Below are 20,585 nucleotides of genomic sequence, written 5' to 3'. Positions count from 1 at the left end.
TTCACTCTCATGAGTAATGAATAGTCCCTTAAGCAGGATTTATACTTCTGCGTCTAATCAACGCTGAATCTACGGTTTAGGCTCTGTGTAGATGTAAAGCCTACGCCTTACCCTACAGCGTAGATTGACGTGCACCTCCACAGAAATGTAACTACACATCACAGCGATGCAGACCTCCTGTCTGTTTCTGTAAACTGAATCCATTTCCCTCAGTGGAAACAAAGCTTTTGTTTACTTTAATTTCACAGATAAGAAACAATAAATTGTGAAGACAATAAAGCCTCCACAGAAATAGCATTGTAAGTCTTGTGTGTGATTTATCCTGGCTTCATATGAGCAGAGGAAATCTCTGCTCGTCGCTAGGCTAATTTATACAATGTAAAATGCCATAGGCTTGTGCTAATAATGTTAGCATGTTGTTTCGTCAGAGAACGTTCTGACTTGTAATAGAACTGGTAATGTTACTTTTGTTAAATGCTGCTGTTGTCCCTCAAATTTTCACTACTAAGCCATGTTTAATGTGTGTTTAATGTGTGTTTTGGGTGTGTTTTGAAATCCCATTGCCATTCAGTGATTTGGAAGTGTAACTGCAGAGTGACACAAACAAACAACCGCACAAGAATAAATGATCACAACGGCGTAGGCCACTTGCGTAGGCTCAGCATAGAGCTGACGAACAAGTATAAATCCACCTTTACTCCCAAACGCTTTTGCACTTTGTGTTCTGTGCTTTTATTAATACTAAATACTGTAGTCACGTTCTCCACACTGTAAATCTACATGCAGAATCTATTGCATGTCTGTCTGTCCTGAAGTGAAATGACAAACAGCCTGAGAGCTTAATCCACCACTGTGTTATAAAAAATATATTTCCAGTGATGAATTTTTGGCTGCCAGCAGTGGTAAATGTTTATATACTGTATTTTATCATGTGAGTTCAAACTGTCTTGTCTTGTAGCAACGACCAAATGTCACAGATTAAAAGGTCAATGACTACATAACATAAAAATAAATCTCATACTTCATCTTTTACGTCTTTTCTGGGGTGTACTATTTGTTTGGCAGCATCTTAAAGAAAGAAGTAAGTCCACAGTATGACTGCTAGATGCTGGTAATGCTGATGTTATGTGTCCTGCCTCGGTAAAGCCTCCTGTTCTGTACATCTGGCTCCGGCAGAGGGAGAGTTCAAACGAACAAATACCAGTTTAGTGATGGCATGAGCAGGCTCGGGCATGTGGGGCTAAAACGTGACATCCACCGCATTGAATCAGCAGCATTACTGAGAGATTCGCAGTATTAAGTCCATCTATTGTCAGGCTGCTGCAGGTCTCCTCATCCCGCACTGGAAAACTACAGTGAATGCATGAAATATCAGGGACACTTAAAGTGATGATTGATTGATCAGTAATTGCTGTTATTACAGCTCATCTATCACAGCAGGAGACGGAGACTTTAAAGCTTTGATGCAGACATTTTGCAGAGTTTTAGCTGTAAGGCATCGGGTGCAAAGTCATACATATCTGAAAGTCAATAATAAATTTCATATGACAGTTTCATGTTAAAGCTCACAGTGAAATACAGAAGAGAAGCAGAGAGTGATAGTTTGTTAAATACTCCTACATATTTCCTACGTGGTATCTTCTTGATACTGTATATAATTTTATATTTCTCTAAAGTGCTGTTAGAACTATTGTTTTGAAAAGTGCACTGTGAATAAAGTTTACTAATAGAAATCTAAATTTGGAAACAAATGCATCCAATCCAGAGGTTCTTCTGAAGCTTTAAGAGCAAGTCCAAGCAAAGTTTGAAGTTCTTTAAGGAAAGAAAAGTCGACTTAGATTGCAACTAAAGATTCAAGTCTTGCAGGCACCTGAATGCTAAAAGCACCTGTGTTACTAGTTTTTTCAGCTGCGTCCAAGTCTGTCTCTGCATCCTGTGTAATTATACAAGGCTTACCTGGTACTCTTTTCATCACCTGTTATTGTTTGGGATACCAGGTAAAAAACCTGAGACTTGATTTTTTTTTTTTTTTGGTTCATGTATCAAGTTCATGCAGATTAATATTCATGTGTTAGCTGTATGCAGAACCTACCACATAGCCTATGCATGTGGCCTACGCCACAGTGTTGTGAGCATTTATACTTGAACTTCTGTGAAGTGCTGTAAAGTTTAGTTGACTCAAAACACACATTAAACGCACATTAAACATGGCTTGATAGCGACAATATCAAACACAAGTTCTTCACTATAACTCGCAGGATTCACAGACAAAGCACTTGTCTTTATCTGGACACATTTTCCCCACAAAGAAAACATGCTAAGGTTTTTAGCACAAGCCTATGGCATTTTACATTGTATAAATTAGCCAAGCGGCTAGCGGAAATTTCCTCTGCTCATATGAAACCAGGATAAATCACACATACGACTTAAAATGCTATTTTTGTGGAGGCTTTATTGTCTTCACCATTTATTGATTTTTATCTGTGAAAAAAACTGTAATTAAAAGCTCTGTTTCCACTGAGGGAAATGGTTTCAGCTTACAGAAATAGACAGGAAGTCTGCGTTGCTGTGATGTGGAGTTACATTTGTAGGGAGGTGCATGTCAGGCAACGGCGTCGACTTGACTTGAATGACTTCATTAGGAAAAAAGACTTAAAAACTAGACTCAAATCAGACTTGACTTGAATAAAGTGGGATTTATACTTCTGTGTCGAATCTACGCTGGACCTATGATCAACTTCTGGCCAATGGGCCAGATTTGGCCCTCAGGAGGGTGCCGAATGGCCCGCTTGCCATTTTTTAATTCACAATTAAAATGAATTGATTCACAATGGGTATTTCTTTTTTTTCTTTCAGTGTAAATAAGATGCCAGAGTGCACCTAAACTGCGTAAGATGATGCAACTGTGAGGACAGCAAACATTTATAGGCAAAAATTGGGCAATTTATTTATTATATATACACTGATAAATATTATTATGTTTAATTTGTTTTTTATTGGCCCCTGGCCTCCTGGCATTTTAGAAAAGCAGCCCCCAGGTAAAGCAAGAGGGGTATCTCTGCCTTATATTTACATAAGACACCTGCACAAAAAGACAACCAGAAACTGTAAAAATCAGAGCAACCTCAGAAAGAAAAGCAAAGACTGACGGACACATGATATGTACTCTTTATACAGAGTGGACAGAAGGAGCAGTAGAATGACATGCTGAGGACCAACAAGTCACAGTAAAAAAGTAAAAACAGCATTTGTACATACTCCACTCAACCTCCATCAAGCTACAAGCTGTGGCTTTTTCAGATGCACAACATAACCACAGAATAAGCTGCTTGTTGTTTAAGAGTTGCATATGCATGCTGTACATCTTGTCATTAATGTTGTGTAAAGACCTACAACAGGCGGAGCCTCATGCTGTGCACTCATGCCTGCTTTCTTATCCAGTGACCAAATAACAGACTGGCAAAGCCAAATATATCTTGAAAGTCCCATAACTGGACCTTTATTATCTTTCATAATCATAAATTATGAGGAATTCCTGAACAGAATAAGCTAAAATCAATGGGCCGCTGTGGCTGCTTGTTTAAAGCTTGTTCATTAAAACAGGCGGGCTAATTAAAATGACTGTCGGTCAAAAGCGTCTCCACGCTGGAATTATATTACACACACTATAATCAATCAGGACGAAGATTCAATTTAAAAGCAATCAGCATTTGGTGGGTTTTCTCGAATCAATGGTAATCCGATGATAATTCTGACCCGTGGCTGATCTTTATTTTAAGTCACAAATGTTTCTGCTCCCTCAATAGACTTATGGGAACGGGTGCCAGGCGTGTTGGGGACGCTTCAAATCCCTGTCATGGCTCTGCACACTACATTACCCAGCAAAATGGCCTTAGCTGTCCTTTCTTAAAGCGATACCGTCAGGCAGCAGCACATTCTGGGGTCGGATCAATAGATTAAAGAGTGCTTTGGATGTGAGAGGTGGAGAGCTACTGAGAGCTACTGACAAGGACTTTTGATTGTCCCTCGACTCAGATTGAGTTTTGGTATTCAGCCTGTTACATGCATTGTCCGTTTTCAAAATACACCTCTGTTTTCACAGGAAATGTACAGTTTGCATACAGTCTCTTTCAAAATAAAAGCACTACATCGGTACAACATCGCAATTTTTTTCCTTCAACAACTAACACGTGGTTGGGTTTAGGAAAAATCAGACCACAAGACAAAAATTAGCTAGCTAGCCACCCCCCGGTCCCTCCACCTCACTCCCCCGCTACTTTGCTGGGAGGAGAAGGACGTATGACGCCAAAGACGTTCCAGTGGAAGTTCATCCTTCGATTCAGCGATTTTATGCCCGTAAGACGCAATTTATACCCACGCTTGAAGCGAGTCAATACAAAATATTTAGAGTTCAAACACGCATGAGTAACGCAAAGCAAAAATTCGCATCGCATTTGGTTTAAACACATTAGACTCTTTTTGTTAAGTCTGTGCTCGTTTTTTTGGGGTCGCTTTGCGGGCATGCTTGTGGAGGCAATTGTTGCCAATGCTGGATTAGCAACTTTCACTGCAGGATTCTCAGACATTGAATCAGGCTTTCACCATCTGAAGGGACGTGCATGCACATCTGCATTTATAGAACAGCCAGTAGCAACTTCCTCTCTCTGAAATGACCTGTGATTGGCCAAAATCTCCCACCACGAGCTAGATTTTCCAAAGCCTGAAAACAGAAGCCAGAAGTCTAGTTTTCTCTCAGACCACTTAAGTTGCAATATGCTCAAAGTTCATTGTGGTTTTTTTGTCCAATGACAGCAAAATCAAACTGCCTTGCTCAGCTTTAAGTACTCAAAACTTTAGTGTGTGAACCAAGATTTGTGATTATTCATTTCTGGGTGACCTTTGTGGATAATATAACGGACTCAGTTCAGTCATTTATCATCCAGTCTACTTTTCCTTAAAATCAACAACTGGGGCCTTTTTGATAGGAACTACTCTTAAGCACCTCTGCTTCCATAAATACAGATTAAATCAAAATCATAATTATTAGAGAAATATCTTAAACTGTACCTTGGAAAGTAGCACAATTAAAAAAAAAAGTACCAAAGCACAGTAATCACTGCTCATACTCAACGTCTCATGGTGGAGAGTAGTAATTATGTTTTCAGTTTCATACTCTTCATGTAACAGAGAGCAGCCTGAAGACAGAAAAGGCCCAGCGGAGACGATACGAACAGCAGATTTGATCCATCACGAGACAGCCGAAAAGAGAGCCCTTCATCATTACAACATTTATCATATCTTGCAGCCTAAACTGGAGTTAAGAGGCACGTCTGAGCTGACAACCAGCACTTAAAAACTTCAAACATACTCTTACGCTGAGCTTTAAACCTCATCCACGTCCCTGTTGGGAGTTTTCCACCAGAAATACACAGTTTGGTGGAGCGACCAAAATAACCTCCTGTGTGTTTAAGTATGCCTCCTCCGAGCGTTTACACCTTTTATGAATTTATGGCTGCGCTTATCTCCCTCAAACCTCATGATAACAGAGAGTCTACCTGCCATATGCCACTGAATCCAAGTCATAAATCTATTAAGCAGTGCTATGATTAGATCACTCCACTCCTGGCTTGCAGCACGAGCATCAGACGGGCAGTTGTTCAATGGTCTGTTGTCGTTACAGCTTGTTTTTTAACCTGGCAGCTGAGGACAAGAGGATCCACGTCAAGACTGTCAGCAATAAAAGAGGAATTGGAGAACGGCTTCCCAGTTTCACTGAGATAAAAGCTCTTTTGGCTGCAGCGATTCAGCACTTGACCTGCTGCGTCTGCGTGTTTGGAGGTTCAGACTCAAACAAAATTTGAAACAGCAGATTTTTGTGCCATTTGTCTCTGACGAGTCCTGCAGAGAAGTCTGTGTTCTGGTTTTCAGTGTATGTGCGTTTGGGTTGGGGCGACTAAAAAGGGATGCCGGGGTGAGGACAGTTATTGCAGCTGCCAAAGACTGAAGTCAGCATAACTTAAACTTTTGAATCACGTTGTCTGCAGACATATCAAAGCTTCGCAGAGTACTATGCAGAGGTGGAAACAGAAGGATTCAGTGCTAATTATACAGCATGGAGATGCTCCTGCACCTCCTGCTAAACTGATGTCATGCCTCGTGTCGACCCAGTAATCAAGTGAGTCAAGAGGAAAGAATGTCTAATAACGGAAGAGCCTACTCTCACTCCGACTGATCAAAACAACAGTTTTCATAGCGCCAGTAACTGTTGAGAGGTGCAAACAGACAATCAGTGTTTGGGGTTTCAGCATTCGTCACCTGGTACAATATGACTCTTGTTAAACAGTTTGAAACAGCAGCAGCAGGAGACGTTGGTTATTTGATTTGTAACAGGACATTTTTTTTGCTTTGATCCTGCACACAGTAGCTCAACAGGCTCTGTGAGTAATCAGTTTGCTTCTGACTCGTGCACACTCACTGTTAAGCATTACATCAGACACAGCTTTGCACATCTGTTCACCAAAGATGCTACGAGCCAGCGGATATATCTGCAGGTCATCAAATGTTGAACGATTTTCAACTTCTTGTCTACACCGTGCCCTTGACAAAAAAAAAAAAGTGTCCTGATCGCAGCACTGGAGCCGCCCCGCCAGGAAAGTCACACTGAAATATGTTGAGTTCAAAAAGATGTCTGTCTCCTGAGTTGTGTCACTGTGTGAAGAAGCTCTAACGTGTACCACAAAGCTAAAGACCCCCTAATCATTGGGGTGGGAATCTCTCAGCACCTCATGATTCAATTCGATTCAGATTCGAATGACTAGTACATTTGGGTCATGCTGTTTATTTTATGGACATTGAGTCTGAGGTAACTGACCAGCCAAGAAATGAAGCAAGGCACAAGCAGGACAGAGGAGGACGACAAGCTGATTTATAAAAGCATTTAAAAAATGCTTTGTAAATGTTTCATGAAGGGATGCACGATATCGGATTTTTTGCCCATATCCCTTATGTAACAACTTGTTTGGCCGAAAACCAAAACTGATATATTCACTTTTTTCCCACCGAATTTTAGTGATCATCGAGTCTCTTCTGTCGTAGAATTAACATCATATTATACATGCATACGCTTATGGTGACGGCCCACCAGCAGATGGAGACATGAAATACAATACATTTTAATGTATGTGATATTCTTTCATTGTTCAAATTAAGAAAAAGCATGTTGGCTGATTCTGATATTTTTTGTCTGAAATTGTTGCACGTCTAAAAATACGTTTGCACACTGACTCAGTGTCTGTCATCCATCATTAAAGTTGTTTTTCACATGCATCAAAAGCCTTTACAGAGCGGTATGAGAGAAGAAAAGTTGTGACAGGACACAGCACAGTATCATCCCATAACTCAAATAGCCTACTTTCAACAGGTCAGATAGTTATACTCAGGTGGATGATGATGAAGAGGAGGTGGAGTAGGAGGACGACCGTACACAGACAGAGAGAGCGTGCAGCAGTGCAGAGACAGAGAGGAGGACAAATCAGTCCCTCCAGGTAGCCGCGGTGCCAAATGCAAGACGCCAGCAGACAGTGGTGAAAGCCAAGGCGTTAACTCCAAAGCAAAGATGAAGGGTGAAAGTGTGTCAAGGTTTATCTGCGTAACTTTTTTTCCAGATTACACATTAAAACAAACACAAGAAAAAAAACTCACTTAGTGTGCAAAGGCCTGAACACGACACACATGACGACTTTTCTGCTTCGAGATGTAACCTTTGAAGAGAGAATTGCGATGCATCTAAGAATCAATTTTCCCCCCGTGTGTATGTGATCATATCAAGATGACTCAGACAGTAGATTAAAGATCACACTGAAGGATCACCCATAAAAATGTCAACCCCTAACCCCTTCAAAAAAAGAGGCTGTTCTTGATGCAACTTTCACTTTCCCACAGGTGCTGGTGACAGGTGGGGGTCGCGGGGAGCGGGGCAGAGGCCTCGCCAGCGTGGCCGGCTGCCACAGCGGGTCAGGGGATCATCTTCCGCCCAGCTGCTGATGCCCTGTTATCCCCGAGTCATTCATCACGGCTCGCTGAGAGTCAGAAATGCGCTGCCCCCCCGAACCTCCCAGCTCCCAGCATTCCTCACTTTCCCCTGTGGATCTCCGCCGCTGATAGCTGTCAGGACTGCGCTGATGTACCCAAACACCCACCCACCATGTATTTGCATGTATTTGCAAAGCTGGTTTGAATCTGTTTTCAGAACCACATGTCACTCTTCATGTCTGTCTGATCTCATCGCTGCAGCTTGAGTCTTTCAAATCACTGCAAAGTCATGAACTTACAGACCCAGGCAGTGTGTGTGCAAGTTAAAGCTCCTTCACTACAAACTGTATATTTTACACTTCTGCAAACCAATTTTGCAATGCATGCATTAAAGTTTAGATTTTTACTATCTTTACTATCTTCCCATGCAGCTAGTAGTTTTCAGTAGTCTTCGGACCTGCTTGAGTTGTGAAATCTGTCCATATCCCAGTTTATTTTGTACGTGGTGCTCCAACAGTTCGTCCAGAAAGATGCACAAGTGCCCACGTGAGCAGACTGAGTCACGCTATTCTTGTTATGGACACTTAATCAAGACAACTCGCCAACAAATGAAGCAATAAACCAGAAAAAGCAGGGAAGAAGAAGACAACCAGCCAATATAAATAAACAACCAAAATATTCAAAAAACTGTCTCTGCACGTTTCATGAGTGGGTTCAACATGTGTGTAATGCTTAAAGGAAGCACACAATAATGATGAATGTAAACAAGTGTGTTTACAAGAAGTAAACAAGAAAACTCAGTGTACATTTAATGCAGACTTGATGTTCATTATGCCACTTAAAGTTTTAAGAGTCTGTTGCTTTTCATATCAGGCAAAATGACTGAAAACCAATGGATGTCTGGAACAGTTGTAAATGCACTGAAGGGTTGACACCTTCTGGTCAGCTGGTCGTAGGGCTGCAGCAATATACCGGTTTCAAGGTATACTATGATATAAAAGCTGATGGTTATCATACCGTGTACATATGCTTATCTACGATATGGAAAAAAAATGCAACTGGACGGACAAGCTCCCCTTTATTTTAGTTATTTTCTAAGAGGAGACTTTTTACTCACACTACCATGAACAAAATGGTTTCAAGTTTCAATTATAGAAATAAAACGTGTCTGCGAATATTTTCTGAGACAGTTATCGTACAGTGAAAAACTCAAGTTGGTTGATTGGTTGATGAGCTCTTGTCCGATCAAACTGTCATTGATCTCACAATCACTGGTGTTACTTTCATAAGGCTGCGCCCACAAGAGTGTTTTTTTTTCCAGCTGAAAACACCCGCCGCTCTTCTGCAAACAACCAGCAAGCATGGAGCGCTTTGGAGGCATTTTTTCAGCTGCGATCACAGACTGTATAAATAATAGACGTAGCTACCGTGAGTCTGGCATTTTGGCTGTCACATTGTTGCGTTTTTGGAGACAGAAGTGACCATATTTGGATGAGAGGTTGGAGCTGTGTAGGAGCGAGAGATGGATCTGACTGAGGAGCCGAGGACACTTTCGGCAGACAGCCTGTCAATCAAACGGCCCCGCCCTCAAATATGCATAATTATAAAGTCTTAATAAAATACAGATTAACAGGTGAGTTCTATATAAAGTCCCCATACAGTTGTCATGAATGTTGTAAAGTTGGACATTTTAAAATGGAGGTCTATGAGCATCGACTCGCTCTTGAAGCCAGCCTCAAGTGGCCATTAGAGGAACTGCAGCTTTTGGCACTTGAGCATTGGCTTTATTTTTCAGCCCCTGACCACTTGGGTGAGGTGGCGGCTTGCAGTTGGTTGATACGGAGAATCCACAGGAGTAAAAATGCTGGCACAAGGTAAAGCACTTATTCTGGCCCTTCTTCTGTAAAGGACAGGCTGAATCGACAGAGAGGACGGACCCACCGGTCTCAGCCCTTCGACACGCTGCTGCCTTTTGTAGCATGCTGTAAATACACCGCGCTCCCATTGCAAAGAATCAAAAAAATATGCTGGCCTCAGGAAAGAAATGCTACTGTGGCTGATTTAGTTAATCTAGAGATAACAAGCAGATTTCTTTTCTTCCCACGGAACCAATCGATTAGTTGATGAGTAAGTAGAATTTCAGTTGACCGAGATTTTCATTGGTTGATTACAGCTTTAATGCACTGAAATGTCGTAAACGTAACAACCTGGTTTTCAAAATGGTTAGCAGTGATGTAACATGTACATTCTAATAAATCAAATAAACATGCAAAAACACTCGCACGACTGATCTGAGATGCTCTCTGTGCATGGTTCTCATTTGCTGCCAAGCAACAGCAGCAATAAATGTTCCTACAATGAAGACACATGCAGCGGAGTTCAAACTGGCTCCTGATACAGAAAACAGCCTGCATGGTAACACACACACACACACACACACACACACACACACACACACACACACACCCCCTGAGACACCCACACCCCCACACACACACCCTGTTTTGACAGAAGTCTTCTTGAGCAGTGTGTTGGCTGTTTGCACACGGCTCGATGTTCCTCCTGTACGTGCTTGCCCTTTGACAACACATTGAGTGTAAAATATATCCAGGAGACTAAAGTAATCCACGGCCTGACTGAGTGCTGATAAAGGACTGACTGATGCTGAGGTTAAGTAAAGATGAAGTCAGAGAGGGGGCAGCGTTAGCACACATATTGACGAACCCTTTGGCAGGGTGGTCGGCAGTTAACTTCATGTCTTTATTGATCAGGTGATTGAAGCGATTGATTGAGTCGATGTTGATGGATTGGAGGTGAGCGACTGCAGGGAAGGTAACAACTGGCTCGCAGCAGCACTGGGACGGTTACTTCAATACAATACATAAGCTATGACTTTGTTTACATGCACACTGATATTCCACTATTATTCTGAGAATGTCAGTATTCCAAATTTGATACGGGTCATGTAAACAGTTTTTTCTGTTTAGATATTCAGAATTAGGCCTTTTTTTTATTTTGCATTTTCTGATTTTCCGAAGACGTGGGATATGCTGGGTTTTTGGAGTATTATCTGGACATGTATACAGCACATTGAGAATACGCATCTCAACTGGGTTTCTCACAGCAGCTTGTGATGTAATGGATAAAAAATGTGCACTTAACATAAAAGAAAAAAAAGAAAACATTTTAAAAATGCACGCTAATTTTGATTCCTTTAATTTGTTGGAAAGATGTGTTTAAAAACAATTTTTAATGTGTCTTTATTGCTCTAACTGTAATCGAATGCTTCAATATTTAATAGTGCAACTGGGTTGTCCAAAATGTATCGGACAAATTAAATACAATTTCTGCCAGTCAATAACTGTCTGAGGTCAAATACAACTGCAGACACTTGGTATCGTCCCTGGCGATGCTCTGTTAGACATGTCGTTTAATCATTACTTCTTTTTGCATGTTTCACTGGCTCTTTTCCCTCGATCTTTAACAAGTGAAACAAATTATGATCAGTAAGACTGAGGTCAGGTGACTGACCCAACCAATGGAGACCTTTCGACTGTTCTTGTCTGTACGTTTAGGAGCATTAATGATACTTGGCAAACAGTCCTACACTGTTCACCAAATATGGAGGTAAACAGCCTCAAATGAAAGCTGAGAGTTTACTCTTTAACCTCATACTCATTGTTTCTTTTCAAATCCACTGTGCTGCAGCACTGAGCCAAAACTATGAAAAATGTGCCACTCTCCTGTAATCAGTCTGCAAACATCAGAATGTAAAGCAGGCGTACAAGGATCCTTAAAACACCTCAAACATCATATTAAACGTGCTCTAATCAGGAGTTTTTGTCTTCACATGTTCTGAAACATACAGACTCACATGTATGCTCTTAAACAGAGGGATCAGAGGTCATTTGGAAAGTCAGGAGGAGGTCATGCTTCAGCGTCTTGCTCAAGGACACTTGAACACAATGGCACAAGGACAGAGGTCCAGTAGACACACTGGCTGCTTGAACCTGAGACCACCCAGTTACTAAGACAGTGTCTCCAGCCAACAAGCCAACCTGCCTGCAGCGAGTAAACAGCCAAGGTCTATAACTCCAAAAGATGAAAAAAAAAAAAAAAAAAAACCCAAGCCATGTATACACAGCCGATGACTGATAGAGGTGTATTTTATGTGTCTGAAAGACATCGTAAAACCACATCACGATGATGCTCTAACTTGGTGTCTGATCTGGAGAGACTGTAATTTTGTCTTTTGGATTCAGTCATCACTGTGAACCTGGATAGAAGGTCATGACTTTATGTCTGAAGTGTTAATGTTGAGCCAAGAATTTTGTAATTTACAAGTTCACTGTGCAGAAAATACGTATATTACCTGGACTCTGAGACAGGCCAAGTCAGATGCAGTGTAAATAAGTAAATTTATCAAGTTTATGCAGGCTGCACACTTAGAAATACAACCCAGCCGCCAGAAAAAAAAAGTTGTAATTGTACTGCAAACCACTGATATGTTATATTTACACGTTATTATGTAGTGGACAAGTTGAACCTTTACATTTCAATAATGCTGTGGTTAATGTGTGGTCACATTGTTTGTTTGCTGCCTAAAAAGCCACTGGAAAAGAGCAACCTGTTGCTACAAAACACCCACTTTTGCACCTAAAAGGCCACTGGAAAAAGAGTGACAAGTTGCTATAAAACACCCACTTTTGATGCTTAAAATGCCACTGGAAAAAGAGTGAGAAGTTGTTACAAAACACCCACTTTTGATGCCTAAAATGCCACTGGAAAAAGAGTGAGAAGTTGCTACAAAACACCCACTTTTGATGCCTAAAATGCCACTGGAAAAAGAGTGAGAAGTTGCTACAAAACACCCACTTTTGATGCCTAAAAAGTCATTGGAAAAAGAGTGACAAGTTGCTATAAAACACCCACTTTTGATGCCTAAAAAGTCACTGGAAAAAGAGCAACAGGTTGCTACAAAACACCCACTTTTAATGCCTAAAAAGCCACTGGAAAAGGAGTGCCAGGTTGCTACAAAACACCCACTTTTGATGCCTAAAAAGTCACTGGAAAGGAAGTGACAAGTTGCTACAAAACACCCACTTTTGATGCCTAAAAAGTCACTGGAAAAGGAGTGACAGGTTGCTACAAAACACCCACTTTTGGTGCCTAAAAAGTCACTGGAAAAAGAGCAACAAGTTGCTACAAAACACCCACTTTTGGTGCCTAAAAAGCCACTGGAAAAAGAGCGACAGGTTGCTACAAAACACCCACTTTTGGTGCCTATAAAGTCACTGGAAGAAGAGCGACAGGTTGCTACAAAACACCCACTTTTGGTGCCTAAAAAGCCACTGGAAAAAGAGCGACAGGTTGCTACAAAACACCCACTTTTGGTGCCTATAAAGTCACTGGAAAAAGAGCGACAGGTTGCTACAAAACACCCACTTTTGATGCCTAAAAAGCCACTGGAAAAGGAGTGACAGGTTGCTACAAAACACCCACTTTTGGTGCCTATAAAGTCACTGGAAAAAGAGCAACAAGTTGCTACAAAACACCCACTTTTGGTGCCTAAAAAGCCACTGGAAAAAGAGCGAAAGGTTGCTACAAAACACCCACTTTTGGTGCCTATAAAGTCACTGGAAAAAGAGCAAAAGGTTGCTACAAAACACCCACTTTTGATGCCTAAAAAGTCACTGGAAAAAGAGCAACAGGTTGCTACAAAACACCCACTCTTGGCACCTAAGAAGCCACTGTAAAAAGAGTGATGAGTTGCTACAAAACATCCACTTTTGGTGCCTAAAAAGTCACTGGAAAAAGAGCGACAGGTTGCTACAAAACACCCACTTTTGGCACCTAATAAGCTGCTGTAAAAAAACAGCAATGAGTTGTTTAATCAGAATCAGTTTTGTTGTTTGTTGGTTTTGAACGGCAGTCTGCAGCTTGGCAGGCCTTTCCTGTAGGTGATACCCCTTTCACCATCCCCTCCACCTCATTCACTTAAGAAACGCTGATATGAAATGTATGAAATGTACAAATGAAACACATTCTTGGTTTACAGAAACATATAATACCAATATTTTTCTAATGGCGTCTGGGCTGATACCTAAGCACCTTAAAGATAAATCAGTCTCTCTGTTGAGTATAAAAAGCATCACAAATGTCTACATTCATACAGCAGTAGCCACTGTCCACGTTGCATCACACATAACTGCAGCCACAGTTAATTTAGTCTCAACAAAACAAAAATTGGAGCAGCAAAAATATTATTTAGGCTCATTCATTTCAATTTAAATTAAAAGGAGAACCTAGGGAACCTATCAGAGTGCAGCAAGAAAGTTTAAATCAATTTTCTTGTTTGAAGAATTCAATTATTTTTTTGCTAAATAACTGGTTTAAGCTCAAGCAGGAAAAAGAAACTGCAAAACAAATGTTTTCTTTCCATCTTTCTTCAATAAAGTTGTGAGTTTATAAAGAAAAAATTAAAGAGCAACATTCAAATTTCCCTCCAAAAATACAAATGCAAAGTAGTTCTAGATTGGCTACCCATACACAGAAACCCCGCCCCTCTGGCTCTTACCACATTGTAGCAGGACTTCTTGTCTGATCCAGTGAAGTGATACGGGTCCTCTGTGTTGCACCTGTGCATGTACATCTTGAACATGTTGTTGATGTGTTTCAGGGATATAGCGCAGACGGCCGAGTTAGGGGTCGGCTCTGGAGAGTTCGGCTTCCCCTGGGCAAAGGCAGCGAACAGCACGTCATCACTTTCCTCCACTTTAAGCTGCTTCTGCAGTTCAACATCATTGCCCGCCTTGGTGACGTGGGCTGCCTGGAGGATGTTGAATACCTTGACGTCGTCCAAGAAGCGACGTCGCCTTTTATCTGTGCTGATGCATTCAAGGGGCATCTCCACGTAACGGCGGATCACGAGGTCTGAGGAGCACATGCGGACTATACGGGTGTGGTAGGCCTGGGAGTGCCTGCTCACCCTCTGCACTGTGAGAAAGTAGGTGAAAGGTCCACTGTGGAAGGAGTAAACGTAACGCAGGTAGTAGTTTCCACGTAGAGAAGGAATCAGGTCCATGTAGGAGTGGTTGGAGAAGAAAGAGAAGCCATTCTGGCTCGTCTTCATCTTCCGTAGTGAAAGGGTGTGGGGATTTGTTGCAGAGGCTGACATGTTTCCTAGTCCTGGGATCTCAGAGTTCCCAACAAAGAACGTGATGACGTTGCTTTCCACATTGAGCACCTGAGATCCTGAAGGGCTGACCACAACATCCGCATCAATCGGTTGACCCTTTCCTAGATTCACCTTGTCGGCAAAGCAGTAGACATCTTTGTCTACAGTTTTCGGGCTAATGCCGTCATCCAGGACGTGACGACGGCAAACACCATTGTCTGCCGAGCCGCAGCTGTACAACCCCTTGTCATAAATGTGCTCCACCACCAAAGCAATGTTGTGGTTGTCCTCCCTGCCGTTGGTCACTTTCTGGCCGCAAGTCTCATTGGCAAGCAGCGGCCCCGTGTGATACTCTGACAGCTTTGTAAGATTCGGAGCCAGGGCGTAGATTCTGTTCACAGCCCCGGCGTAGATGATCCCATCCAGCGTCACCATGTTCTGGATGGGGAAGTCTGCAGTGAACGTTGGGAGCTCGTAGGTGACGGAGAGGTTCAGCTTGTTGGTCTGGGGTGATTTATCACACTGGGCCTGAACAGTGGGGCACAAAGCCCACAGCAGCATGACGGCATGAAGCGAGCGGAGATTCATCCTGTTCCAAAAATAAGAGACATGAAAAAATTAGTAGGTAAACCGTCTCTGCTGGAACACAGAGAACTCAAAACATCCATCACAAATATCTTTGAATAGGTGGCCTCAATTGTCTGGAGTGTGACTGTGTGGAAAAAGGCGCAGTCTGCACTGAATAGGGACGACTGAGGAGAAACAAGAGGGACATCAAAATCCCTTTTTAGACTCATAAATGGAACTGTGTCAGGGTTTAAAACCAGGGTTTACTCACTTCACCACAAGAAGTGAAACCATTCATAGTGAAGTGACTGGGGGCTTTATGGTGACACAAAGCTTCAATATCAGCCTCCTAATCATCAGCGCTCCACTTTCTGACTCCACTGACCCAACACAACCCAGCAGCGAGACCTGGGTGAGCACTTCTGCGGTGCTCAGCTCAGTTCCCAAGTGACCACAGCGAGAGGCAAAGCAGTGAATCACCCAGAGAGCAGCCCGCTCTGCAGGGCGACGCAACCACGGGCCTAAGTTTAGACAGCAGGGGCCCGAGGGAGCGGAGATAAACTCAATTAAAACAAAAGAGGCTGCAGGGAGAGGGCGACGGGGACCATCCTGCAAAATGATAAATAACCCCAGTTAACTAAGTGGTATTCCACTGGGAGATGCTTTTAGTATAGGGAGGGAGGGAGGGGGGATGTGGGAGAGAAACACCAGAGGATTTGCAAAATGTGAATTTGCATGCTCCCTATCTGCATGTGGTTTCAACACCAGCCCCAGACGTAAACCAAAACAAGGCAATAACATCCAGCACAGTGGGTTTGGTTTATGCCCACAGTGTTGCATAAACTCACGGAGATTCCCTGTGCGCACATTTTCACTGATTTATGACTGATGTCTCAGTGATGGCAGCTCGTGTGCTTTTTTAGAGCCAGTCTGAGAGGGAAAGCTCAGTTTTATCTTTACACAGTGTTTCAGGGAGAATAAATAGAGACAGACAGACCCAACAGGTGCTTAAAGGGAAACTCACATGAAAGTTTAGAGCTGATAATATTACTGATAAGTGCCAGAACATAATATAAGAGACTGAGGGGGGTATTGGGGATATGGCAGAATATTACGATAAAAACAAGTCCATATTTAGAAACCAAAACACACACACACATGTTTATGTTATTGGGAATTTCACAATATGAGAGTCAGTTTTCTTTCATCAAGTACCTGGTGAGATGAGTATGATCTTGTTTTGGTCTAAAATTATGAGTAACAGCGGGCACATTAATGCGCACCTGCACCAAACACAATAAATGTACCTCCTCACCGCACGGCTGTGTTTTCAAAGGACAAAAGGCGGTGGGAAACAGTGAAAATGTTTTCAGTTTGAGAGGAAAGTGACTCATGGCGAAAGGTCTCAGAAAACACAAATGGGAAGCTGCTGAAATGGTGTTAAGAGCCAGAAACAACATTTCAAAACAGGCTGTGATATCCAGAGGAGGAGGAGGAGGAGGAGGAGAGGGAGAGGAGTTTCAGGGTGTCATGGTGCGTTTTTACGCAAGAAACGACACTTTGAATGAAGACAGAAAAAAAGTCAAGAAACTGGGAGAAACTGTTGAGATGATAAACTCACCTGTTAGTGAGCCACAGCTTTCTACGTTCCTCTGATTCAAATCATATTCCGCTGGTCACTCCAGGAGCGGGACTTCTTGACTTTCTCATCAAGTCCAAACTGATCGCTTTGGATTCTCTCTTCGCTTCTCCGTGAAAAAAAAACTCCCAGAAACAAATAATCCGACTCTTTTCTCTCAGTCTGCCTTTGCCTGTTTTCCAGCAGCTAAACTGTAGTGCGTTGATCGCCGGCTGAGACCAGTGAGGCTCGACACTAACTGACTGCATCTAGCAGAAACACGCTGCTGCTGCTGCCGCCGCTCTCACAGCTTCTCCCGTGGCGCGTAAAGCTCCTCCTCTTTCTCTCCAAACTCTGTGACGCGCCCAGGTGCTGCCGCGGCTCCTCGGTTTGTGGAGTTCAGGTGAGACCAGCAGACCATCAGGTAGAGGTGGGAAGGCAGAGTGGGAAAACTGAGCGAGCAGTGAATCATGAGCTGTAGTGATCATGGGTAATGATGATGCGCAAAACCGCCATTACAACAAAACCAGTTAGATTTTTAAAGACGCGCAATTTAGGGTTTTTAATGTATCATTTTATACCTTATTTTATGCATAATTACCTCATATAACTGATATTACTTTTATATATTTTTGTAGTTTGATATCACTTTTGATGCGCTAAATAAATCCCACATTACCCAAAATAAAACTACTCGATTTGGAGGGATTTATGAACCAGATCCGAATATTCTTGAACCAGACTGTAAGGAGGGGGCGTTTAAAGGGATAGTTCAGATTTTTTGGAGTGGGGTTGTATGAGGTACTTATCCACAGATACATACATTCATACATACATACACTCTGTTGTCATATACACACATGCCCGAAATACACACACATGCACAAACATGATCTACACATGCATTAAATGGAGAGATGTCAGAGTGAGGGAGCTGCCATGGATAGGTGCCCTGAGCAGTTGGGGGTTCAGTGCCTTGCTCAAGGGCACCTTGGCAGTGACCAGGAGGTGAACTGGCACCTCTCCAGCTACCAGTCCACACTCCATATTTGGTCTTGTTGGTCAAGTTCCAATGGACAGAGCTACTGCCGCCCCAAAACAGACATCAACTGTAGGTAATACACTGACTATGGATAAGTATTCCATACAACCTCACTTCAAAAAGGGGAACTATTCCTTTACCATTACTAAAGCATACTTTACAGCACAGCACAGGCTGCTGATGTGCCCTTGGCTGACCATCAAAACTCCATAAACCTTCAAAATTAAACAAAACCCAAAGGAGAGGTCACGTAGGCTCCTCGAAGGAAGGTCTTTGTTTCCTCTCCAGCTTCCACCTGACTCCTCCAGCAACCCTGTGACTCAGACTACTGGTTGTCATGTTAAAACGGCTCACTCAGCCATAAATAATGAGCTAAGTTATAAAGGCTAAACCAACTGTGTGTGTGTGTGTGTGTGTCAGCCATGAATCACAGTGGCCAGCACAAAAAATTCCTTTGTCCCACTTCCTGAAAGGAGGGCAGAAGGAATGAAGACTGGAAACCCTGATAACAGAGTGTGTATGGAGAATTAATAGGTACTGAGCTGCACAGCCGCTGTTTGCACTCACTTTCTGACAGACACAGTGACATGTGAGGGTTTAATGAGACACACAGTCAGGGGACGAGTGTGTTCAAGTGGGAAGACGAGTGATGTGATGGAATCTGTGACACCTTCTGTGTAAAACGAGACATATCACTCTGTATGTGGACGTAATAAGTGTCTTTGCAGACTACACTAAAATTAGCTACTGTTGCACTGTTAGGCCTCGTTTTCATTCAGCATTGTATGCAAGTCGACAGGAGGTTGAGTACCTCTGATGTGTTTGTAAAACTCCTCCTGAGAATGGTTCGTACATCTTAAAAAAAATGCATACACAACAGTTCATGATATCCTACAAATTTGCACCCCATGAATGACTTTAACGTAAAGTTATGGAAGTTAGGTTTAAGCAAGTGAAGTTACTGAGGTTAGGTCCGAGAAAAGAAACATAGCGAGAACGTACTTTAAAATGACTAAAAGTTCACATGAATCCAAACATGCAACTTCAGGGGAAAGTCCAGGTCCTTGTTTACTGCCGTCAGCGCATTGGTCACGTGACCGCAGCCTTTCAAAATATGTGGGACATGTAGGGATTTGGGTGCGTTGCTTTTCATAGGAAAACATACAAAAAATCTGTGAGAACAGCCTGATGTTCTACATCATTTGGCACTGGCACTGGATGTTGTATGGATGTATTTTGGTCACCCAATGATGCTACTTACATTCAAACAAATATCGATGTCTAATGTTGTTGGTGGCCAGCAGGGGTGCCAGTGCTGTAGCGGTGCTGAGAGGACGCAGGGCACTCAGGAGTGTGCATAACATTACGTCGTTTGGGTTTTGCACAAAAATTTGTCCCGAGTCCTTTACATAAAAATCTGTCCATAGGCTACCCAGAAAGTCTGGGAAGGTCTCAGTTTTTAAGTTACGTTACAATCCATCCCCCCATTTGCAATAAAAAGCAATTAACATATAAAAAGTTACATAAAGAACCTTTAAACATAATTATGATCAAGGTTAAGCTCAGAAATCAAACTGTTTTAATGGAACCAGCCACTTTGTCCGTGACATAAAACCCCTGCTGTATCTTTCTTTTACCTGCGCACATATTTGAATTAAATCTGGTGGAGTGTTAAGATCAAATGTAGTTCAGTTCAAGTGTGTTCTTGCAAAAAAGTACTCATAAAAGCTCATTGTCTGAAGCTCACTCTTCTTTGACTTCTTACCGATGAGCAAGAAGTTCCACAACACCCTCCTGCTCTCTTTTTTGTCTCTGTTTGTTGGAGGGACTGTGTTTTGCCTTACCTCAGGGCATTTCTGACGCAGTTGCCAAGGGGTGTGTCCGACACAGGGTGTGTGTTTGTCTGACTGTATACCCGAGGGGTGTGTCTGCGGCTCCTGTGGTGGTAAACTCATTTTTGGCTTGGGCCCTTGTCTTGACGGGGAGCAACAGCAGAAGAAGAAGGAGAAGAAGAAGACGAAGAAGACGAAGGAAAAGGTTGGTCCGGTGGTGAACCTCACACTGCTGGCATGCAGAATGTGGAAACCCCAAGGCATGACACGCTCTGCAGGAATGATCTGCATCCTGCAACCACAACACCTGCAGCACAA

General features: G+C 42.5%; 1 protein-coding gene across 1 annotated transcript in view; it reads right to left on the bottom strand.

Annotated features, from left to right (window-relative positions):
* Nucleotides 1-17,685, bottom strand: part of met (MET proto-oncogene, receptor tyrosine kinase) — an 86,459-nt gene extending 68,774 nt beyond the window's left edge. The window contains exons 1-2 of the mRNA XM_050072845.1: nucleotides 17,397-17,685; nucleotides 14,609-15,797 (exon numbers count right to left, since the gene is read on the bottom strand). Coding sequence (XP_049928802.1) covers nucleotides 14,609-15,796 — 1,188 coding nt within the window. The 5' untranslated portion in view covers nucleotide 15,797; nucleotides 17,397-17,685. The remainder of the gene's footprint in view (nucleotides 1-14,608; nucleotides 15,798-17,396) is intronic.
* Between the last annotated feature and the right edge of the window lie 2,900 nt (nucleotides 17,686-20,585).

Source organism: Epinephelus moara, chromosome 20 (assembly GCF_006386435.1).
Source record: "Epinephelus moara isolate mb chromosome 20, YSFRI_EMoa_1.0, whole genome shotgun sequence".
In the NCBI taxonomy this organism is placed as follows: domain Eukaryota; kingdom Metazoa; phylum Chordata; class Actinopteri; order Perciformes; family Serranidae; genus Epinephelus; species Epinephelus moara.
Note: the sequence above shows the minus strand (reverse complement) of the source record. Positions and strands in the feature narration are given on the sequence as shown.